An 8,864-nucleotide genomic window follows, 5' to 3' on the forward strand; every position below is an offset into this window, starting at 1 on the left:
GACCTCTGGGGGGCCCTTCCCACCCAAACCATTCTATGATTCTATGATTCCCAGCGTGGGGACACCAGAGCATTGGAACCGCAACGGCTCACAGATGGCGTTCCCACCGCTTCCATCGCTGGGCTGCCTGCCGACACGCTCGACGGTACCACTCGGAAATGCTTTATCCGGACATGCCTAACACCTTAAAACCCCAAAAGCTCGGCAAAGGATTCACAGGGAGAGCGAGGGAGGCCGCTCTCTGCCCTCTGGCTTAGCGGCAACTGGGAGAAAACATGGCAGGGTTGGAGGAAGAGTGGCTCACTTGGCATGGCTGCGCGCCTGGGCGCTGCGGTACAGGTAGACGAGGCTGAGGAAATGCACGAGGAACTGCAGCAGCACCGTCAGGACCGTGTAGAGGTTAAAGATGTTGGGCAGCGGGCGCTCCTTGGAAAGTGTCTTCAAAGGCTGGGGGAGAAAAGCAAGCAAAGGGGAACGGTTTTGACCATCTCTAAGCGGTCTGGCAGCAGAATCCCAGGGATATTTGCGTTTCTCAGGAAATGCCAGCAAGAATTCCGCTTCCCGCTTAGCGACAACAGCCTGGATTGAGCCATTCCTCTGCGTTGCCCTTCCCGCCTCTCCCACCCGCGCTGCCCCTAACCCCAAACAAAGCTGCCTGCCTGCAATCGCAAGGCGCTGCCTTAAGTGAGCGCCGGCCTCCGGAGCCTCCCAAATCCAGGGGAACCAAAAAACCCCTCAAGCCCCTCCAGCGTCGAGGACTGCAAGCTTCTAGAGGGCACCGCAAGCTTCTAGAGGACATTGCAAGCTTCTAGAGGGCACTGCAAGCTTCTAGAGGCCATTGCAAGCTTCTAGAGGGCACTGCAAGCTTCTAGAGGGCACTGCAAGCTTCTAGAGGACATTGCAAGCTTCTAGAGGGCACCGCAAGCTTCTAGAGGACATTGCAAGCTTCTAAAAGAAATGGCTTTTTTTTCTTTTGGAGAAAGGCACTCCTGATGTGACTGACACCCACCAGCCACTGCCCAACGCGCTCCCCTCCCCTCACCTTCGACCGGGAGATGAAAAGGAAGCAGCCAGCCAAGAGCAGACCCTGCAGAGTCGCCTGAAAATCGCTGAATTTCACCCCTTCCAAGTAGAGGACGCTCTGGCTGTAAGCGAGGATCAGGGCGTTCAGGGCAAGGATCTTGAACATTTGGAGCGTCGTCACTAGCGTGCAACGGCCTTGCTTGATCACGTGGCAGACTGAGGAGCAAGAGGAAGCAGCGTTGGGAAATAAAACAACAGAACAGGTTCCGGGGCTTTGTCCCTCAGTCCTCTCCTCTCCCGAAGCGGTACGGAGGGAAGCCAACCCCTCCCTGAGGGAGAAATGCCCCCCCAGGGGTGCCCCACACAAAAAAAGCTGTGAAATTAGGGGGTTGAGGGCATCTCTCAGCACCCCACGCCCTCTGTCTTGGCTTCTTTTAAATCTGGAGTTACTCCCCGCCCTCGGGGAACCTGGACCCACGGAGGCAGACAGCAACCGTTCAGCTCCCACTTACTGCACTGGATGGAAGAGAGCTTGGAGGTGAAGGGGGCTGCAATGCTGGCATCACCCAGCTTCACGACCGGCACGCGTTCCTCTTCCAAATCCTTCAGGACCTGACTGATCCGCTCCTGCGGGCAAAGAAGAGAAAGATCCAAACGCCCATCGCGATTATCGCCACCTGGATCGAAGACCATCTTGCATTACCCTCTCCCACAGCTGAGGCTGAGAAGCCTTCACCCTCGCGGCGTGAGCTTGAGGGCTGGCTGGAAAAGCAGCACCTTCTCTTCCCAAATCCATGCTGCTAAAGAGCAGGATAAGCAGCAGCAAAGCTGGCCTTCTCCCACTACGTCCCGCCATTCCCCGTTCTCGTGAATTAGCAGGAAACCAGAGGAGGGGGCAAAAAGCAAGGATAAACGAACGGGCTTTTAAATATCTCGTTACCAACCCTCTGGATGGCCAGCTGTTCCTCTCTTTGGGACATGACCCTGTGCTTGGCACCGCGGGAGGTGGGCTTCACGCTTCCGCTCCCCACCGCCGGCAAAGCAGGCTTCCCATCGCCGGGTCCATCCCGCGTTCTCTTCTTCCGTTCGGGCAGTCTCTCAGGAGCGTTCGCCAGCAGCGCCACTCCTGTCAAGAGCACAAAACCATGAGCTGCAGGGGGAAAAAGGGCTGTAAGCCCTCGGCCAGCAGGGCGCTTTCACCAAGCGGGGGATCCCAATCGCTATTTACAGCTGCGGTCAGGTGGGGAGGCCGAGTCGCGCAGGGACTCGAGCCACCTTTGCCGAGGCAAAGCTTAGGGGGGAAAAAAAAGAATTAGGAAGAATCTTTCTTCCAGGAAAATGTCTTTGCTGCTAATTCCCGCTGCCTGCTGGCAGGCACAGAGCGGGGATTCCACCAAGCGCAAAGATTTTTCTTCTTTACGGTGGTTTATGATGTTGGTCAGATCAATTCCAGCCCTCAAAAGAGTGGAAAAACCGAACAGGGGTTTTGTGTTTAGGAACGGTAGCCAAAAAAACTCAGACAGGGGCACACGTGTCCCGCCCGCGGACTCACCCACATCCGCATGTTTCAGAGCTCCAACGTCGTTGGTCCCATCCCCACACATCAGCGTGACGTAGCCCAGGCTCTTCAACGTAGTGATGACAAACTCCTGCAAACAGAAACGCGTCAGAGAACCGGCAGCCGGTGTGTTCCACTGCGCCGCAGCCCGGGCTGGGTTACGCGTCTCGGTCAAGTGCTTCTGTTCTGCAGGAACCCGCTGGCCTCACACCCAGACTCCAAAAGCTTCACCTTCAGGCTCCGCTTTAGGAATGAAGAGCTAGAACGGGCCAACGGGCTCAGGACTCTTTAGTGGCACATCCTGAGCTCTGCTTCTTGCTTCCTGCTGGCTTGGATATGGGGAGAGGTTATGCTGCTTTGTTGGAAACAGCCTTAGCATTTATAGAATCATGGAATTGTTTGGGGTGGAAAAGCCCTTTCAGCTCCCCCAGCCCAACTGCCCCCCTACCCCTGCCATCCCACCCCCAAACCCCGGCCCTCAGCACCGCCTCTGCCCGGCTGTTAAATCCCCCCCGGGCTGGGGACTCGACCCCTTCCCTGGGCAGCCCCTTCCAGCCCCTGACAGCCCCAAGGGGAAGGAATTGTTCCCCATGGCCAACCTCACCCTGCCCTGGCACAACTTGAGGCCGGTGCCCCTCGTCCCATCGCCCCTTCCCTGGGAGCAGAGCCCGACCCCCGGCTTATTCACTTATTGATTCCAGCCTCCTGGCATTAATTCAGCCGAATCCCCTCGCAGCCTTCGGAGATAAAGCTGAACCTCCCAGTTTGATTGACTGCCCGAGGACTTTTTGTAGGGAGCGATGAGGGCTCCCCTCAGCCTCATCATGTGCCAGCCTCTGCGCAGCTCCCAGGCGCCACCAGAGCCCTGCTGGGAAGCCTATGAAAATTGGGTTTTCCCAAGCAGCTGAAATCTCTCACCTTCTGCTTTGGCACCACCCTGGCAAACACCTGGATGTGCGGTATGAGCTTCAGCAGCTGCTGCCTGTTCACGGACTGTAGGCGAGCGAGACCTTCCCCGGTTACGCACAGGTCGTATTGCTGGGTCAGCTCTTGCAAGGAGGTTGGCAAGATGGGGAGGACGACAGCACCATCGAAGGATTGCCACTGCCAGCTGGAGTCTGGGAAGAGAAGCATGAGCTTGAACGTCAGCATGCCTGCGGGGTGCCTGGCTGCCAGAAATGCTCCCAAGCCACCCAACAGACGCTGAGCCCGGCGTTTGCAGCCCCTCAGTGTTAGGGACACAAGGGTGTCGCTCCTCAGGACAGTGACATGCCCACCTCCCGTCTAGGTACGGTCTTTCCGTGGGCCCTCCTTCCCCACACAGCGCTCAGCGTCCCTGGATGGCCTCTGAACCCGCACGGCAAGGTTCAGCTTCAAGCTGCCGTTATTTTTGGTGCTCAGCTCGGTTGAGGAGCTGGCAGAGGAATGCACGCAGCCGGCAGAGCACCCCACGCCAGAGGAGAGAGGGGCAAAGGACAGAGGGCTATCTGGGATTCTGGAAAGTGAGCCATTCCCTTCGCCAGCATCAAGAAGCGGCGCTGATAGAATCATAGAATAGAATCATAGAATCACTTTGGTTGGAAAAGACCTTTGAGATCATCGAGTCCAACCTTTAACCTAACCCTGCCATCCCACCACTAAACCCTGGCCCTCAGCACCTCATCCATCCTTCTTTTAAATCCCTCCAGGGATGGGGACTCGACCACCTCCCTGGGCAGCCCATTCCAGAGCCTGACAGCCCTTTCGGTGAAGAAGTTTTTCCTAATGTCCAACCTAAACCTGCCCTGGCGCAGCTTCAGACTAAACACCCCCAGTTCCCCCAGCCGCTCCTCGTATGACTTGTGCTCCAGACCCCTCCCCAGCTTGGTTGCTCTCCTCTGGACATGTTCCAGCAATGCAACATCTTTCTTGTAGTGAGGGGCCCCAAACTGAACACAGGATTCGAGGGGCAGCCTCACCAGCACCAAGTACAGAGGCACCATCACTGCCCTGCTCCTGCTGGCCACACTATTTTTTATACAGGCCAGGACGCCACTGGCCCTCTTAGCCACCTGGGCACACTGCTGGCTCATATTCAGCCGGCTGTCAACCAGTACCCCCAGGTCCTTTCCCACCAGGCAGCTTTCCAGCCACTCTTCCCCAAGCCTGTAGCGCTGCGTGGGGTTGTTGTGACCAAAGTGCAGGATCCGGCCCTCGGCCTTGGTGAACCTCATACAGTTGGCCTCGGCCCATCGATCCAGCCTGTCCAGGTCTCTCTGCAGAGCCCTCCTCCCCTCCAGCAGATCAACACTGCCACCCAGTTTGGTGTCATCTGCAAATTTGCTGAGGGCACACTCAATCCCCTCATCCAGGTCATTGATAAAGATATTAAACAAGACCGGCCCTAGGACTGAGCCCTGGGGGACACCGCTTGTGACCGGCCGCCAACTGGATTTAGCTCCATTCACCACCACTCTCTGGGCTCATGCATGCACGACTCTCTGGCTTAGCACGCAGCTAACGCTGATACGATGCTCCGACAGGGCTTTGGCTGTTGCCCTCCAAAACGCAGAGCCACTTCCCGTAGGGGATGGGTTACCTTTGCTCACGGGAGGCTGCAGAATGAGGGTGTGCTCCTTCTGGAGGAAGTGTAGCTCCCGGGCCACGTGGCAGGCAGTGAGAGGATTGTCTCCTGTTATCATCACTACCTGAGGGGAAAGCGAGAGGGGTCAAAAATCAGTTCTGGGTAGATAAGCAGCGCTCTGAAGCGAGTCCTCTTTACGCTGAACAGACTTTGGCCCGGCTCGGATGCTGGTGACATCCCCTATGAGACGCAGCTCCACGCAGCACCCCGCAGAAAGGCTTTCTCTCCGGGCCAGGGCAAATCCCACCGCAAAAATAACATCACAACCACAAGGGCTCCCTGCCTTCCCCACGGGGAAGCCTTTGCCCTCGCTCCACAAAGGCTTCTGGTATTGAAATTCTGTATCCCAAACAGAGCTACCAGGGAGGCTTGGATGCTGCCGACGCTTACGTGGTGTGACGCGTTCTGGATCTCCCTGATGACGGCTTTGGAGTCAGCTTTGAGGGGACAGGAAACCACAATGAATCCAACAAATCGCAGATCGCACTCCAACGCTTCGCGCTTCATCTCTCTCACCTGCCAAAGCAAATCGGCAAGCGGAGCGTTACCTGCCGCTCTGGAACGGCCACCTCCTTTTCCAAGGGGCGCTTCCTTGAGATCAAAACCTCGCTAGAAATGCAACTGGTGCTCCAAGATGCACAGAGCAACCCTGGGCAGCGCCCAGCTGCTCCGGAAAAAAGGTTTCTTTGGGACAAAGCTCCACAGAGACAGCCCTGAAACAATTACGCGTGCCCATCCCCACGTAAAATCGGGTTCGCAGCGAAAAAGTTCAGGGCTAAACCTCTTCAATTGCTATGAGGAAAGAGCTGACCCAGCTTTATGAACGAGGAAAGCCAAGTATTGATCAGTGACGCAGGGGAACTCAAAGCTGGGAGCACAGCCATCTTCCCAGAAGATGCAGAGCCTAAAACCAAGATGGTGACAGCAGCAGCTTCGGGCAACCGCTTCCCAAAAAATAAAAAAAGAGTCCCACCCCCTCTTGCCCTGCTCACACCACCTCTGGTTGCTTTAAGAGGTGCTCGCTTTCGAGGCGTAAAACGGAGAGCGCCATACCTGCTGGTGCGTGAGGTGCCCCAGTTCTTTGTAGCCAAGGGCCAGCACTCTCGCCCCCTCGTGCGAAATTTCCGTGTGGACAGCGTGGTAGTTGCTCGGGCACTGAGACAACTGGGGAAGGCGCGGGGAAAAGCACCGTGTTAACGGGGTTTCAAACACAATTCGGTAGCACATCTCAGCATTTCTCATGAAATAGGCAGACAGGGGAAAGAGGGTCCCTCCCCATCAAGGGCAAGAGCGGAGGTCGCCCAGATTGAGCCCCCTCGGCAAAAGCAACAGGGACGCCTGGGGCGAGATGCTCGGATCTCACCGGGATCAGCCTGAAACTCCCCAGCAGAGTTTGTTTTCAGGCAGGGGTTCGCCGTGCTCTTTCGCGGGATGAAATCCCTACGTCAGCCAGGTTCCAGGCTTGGCAGGGACAAGCAGAAGCGGAAGGGGCCGAGCGCACGGGCTCGGGAAGGCCCTTCCTCCGCTAGAGAGATGCGCTCACCATCTTGTGCAGCGTCTCTGGGGCCCCTTTCACAGCTGCAATGTAACAGAGATCAGTCGAGCCGATCTTCTCGTACGACGCCAAGACAGACATTCTTTTCAGGGCACTGGCAAAATGAAAGCGCTGGTGAATTTTCAGTCCCTGAGTTTTAATACTTCTGGGGAAAACTTTCTCATCTGGAAACAAACAGATCAGGAAATCCTGAAAGGTTTCTCGGTATCAAAAGCAATATCCCTCCCTTCGGGTCCCAAAGGAACCCACAGGTGACGGAGATCGTATGAATTTCCTCTCCTTAGATACAAGCAGACAGAGCTGGGAATTCTAGCACTGAGAATTACGGGGTACAGCTGATCACAACACCCCTGGGCATTAGGATGAAGAACTACACGCCAGCTTCGAGGCGCATTTACACAGAATCCCAGCCTGGCCGGGGTTGGAAGGGCCCTCGGAGCTCACCCAGTGCCACCCCCCCAGCCCAAGCAGGCTCACCCAGAGCAGTTACCCAGGACAGCGTCCAGGCGGGGGTTGAAGATCTCCAGAGAAGGAGACTCCACAGCCCCCCTGGGCAGCCTGGGCCAGGGCTCGGGCACCCTCCCAGGCAAGAAGTCCTTCCTCCCGTTCACCTGGAACCTCTTCTGCTTCAGGCTGTGCCCATGGCCCCTTGGCCTGGCGCTGGGCACCACTGGGAAGAGTCTGGCTGCGTCCCCGTGCCCCCCACCCTTGAGAGAGTTGTAGGTGGTGATGAGATCCCCTCTCAGCCTGCTCTTCTCCAGGCTGAACAAGCCCAGCTCCCTCAGCCTTTCCTCCTAGGGGAGATGCCCCAGGCCCCCCATCAGCTTGGTTGCCCTCCTCTGGGCTCTCCCCAGTAGCTCCTCCTCCTCCTTGGACTGGGGAGCCCAGAACTGGGCGCAGAGCTCCAGGTGGGGTCTCATTGGGGCAGAGCAGAGGGGGAGGAGAACCTCCCTCGCCCTGCTGGGCCACACTCCTCTTGATGCGCCCCAGGACGCCCTTGGCCACCAGGGCACCCTGCTGGCTCATGGCCACCTTGTCGCCCACCAGGACCCCCAGGTTCCCTCTGGGCAGAGCTGCTTTCCATATAGCACATATTATCACCACAAGGAAAAATCCAGAAGCACACGGGCAGGGTTTCGGTGGGATGCCTACACCCTATTTCTGGAAGATCTCTACTTCAGTTACCCGTGGCAGGCAAAAGCCAAGAGAGCAGAGCAGAAAGCCTCCAGGGAGGCCAAAACCCATGCTGGCAGGTTTTCACTCCTGCGACCTGCGCTCGTCACACCCTGATTTTACTAAGTTGGCACAATCAGGACTAGAAGACGCCAACCTGAGCGTTCCAGTCACAGAACTGCAGTATCCAGCACTCCTGAGAACAGATTTCTACTCTTTGTTGTCCCTGGGACGCTGAGACTGGCGTCCTTCAGAGCATTTCCACTGCCCCAAACCAGTTCCTGGGATCACCCCAGCTGGAATTCACTCCTTGCAGAAAGTTGGCACGAGGCATAGGAAATCTCCGTTGACTAGATAACTTCATGCTCACAACTGACAAAACCAGCATTATCTTCATCACCCACCCCCAAAAACCCCCCACTCCACGGCATATGGGTCTCAGGTCTAGGGTCGGTCCTGTTTAATATCATTATTATCAACGATCTGGACAGGGGGATCAAGGGCACCCTCAGTCAGTTTGGAGATGGCACCAAACTGGGTGGGAGTGTGGATCTGCTGGAGGGGAGGGGGGCTCTGCTGAGGGACCTGGCCAGGCTGGATCCACGGGGGACCCTGGCTGGGCTGGATCCACGGGGGACCCTGGCCAATTGGGTGAGGTTCCCCAAGGCCAAGGGCCGGGTCCTGCCCTGGGGTCACCACAACCCCACGCAAGGCTCCAGGCGTGGGGACGAGGGGCTGGAAAGCTGCCCGGCGGAAAAGGAGCCGGGGGTGTTGGTCGCCGGGGGGCTGGATAGGACCCAGTGGGGTGCCCAGGTGGCCAAGGGGGCCAGCGGCATCCGGGCTTGTCTCAGGAGTGGTGTGGCCAGCAGGAGCAGGGCAGGGAGCGTGCCCCTGTGCTGGGCACTGGGGGGGCCGCCCCTCGAGTGCTGGGG

General features: G+C 57.4%; 1 protein-coding gene across 1 annotated transcript in view; it reads right to left on the reverse strand.

Moving 5' to 3' along the window:
• ATP13A1 (ATPase 13A1) overlaps positions 1–8,864 on the reverse strand; it is a gene marked incomplete at its 5' end in the record, with an annotated part of 22,693 nt that overhangs the window by 3,684 nt on the left and 10,145 nt on the right. The window contains 10 exons of the mRNA XM_035888671.1: positions 305–447; positions 1,043–1,239; positions 1,536–1,650; positions 1,968–2,149; positions 2,576–2,672; positions 3,500–3,699; positions 5,160–5,268; positions 5,595–5,720; positions 6,258–6,368; positions 6,748–6,923. Of these exons, the coding sequence (XP_035744564.1) occupies positions 305–447; positions 1,043–1,239; positions 1,536–1,650; positions 1,968–2,149; positions 2,576–2,672; positions 3,500–3,699; positions 5,160–5,268; positions 5,595–5,720; positions 6,258–6,368; positions 6,748–6,923 (1,456 nt within the window). The remainder of the gene's footprint in view (positions 1–304; positions 448–1,042; positions 1,240–1,535; positions 1,651–1,967; positions 2,150–2,575; positions 2,673–3,499; positions 3,700–5,159; positions 5,269–5,594; positions 5,721–6,257; positions 6,369–6,747; positions 6,924–8,864) is intronic.

Source organism: Egretta garzetta, unplaced genomic scaffold (genome assembly GCF_000687185.1).
Source record: "Egretta garzetta isolate BGI_Z169 unplaced genomic scaffold, ASM68718v1 scaffold421, whole genome shotgun sequence".
Classification (NCBI taxonomy): Eukaryota; Metazoa; Chordata; class Aves; order Pelecaniformes; family Ardeidae; genus Egretta; species Egretta garzetta.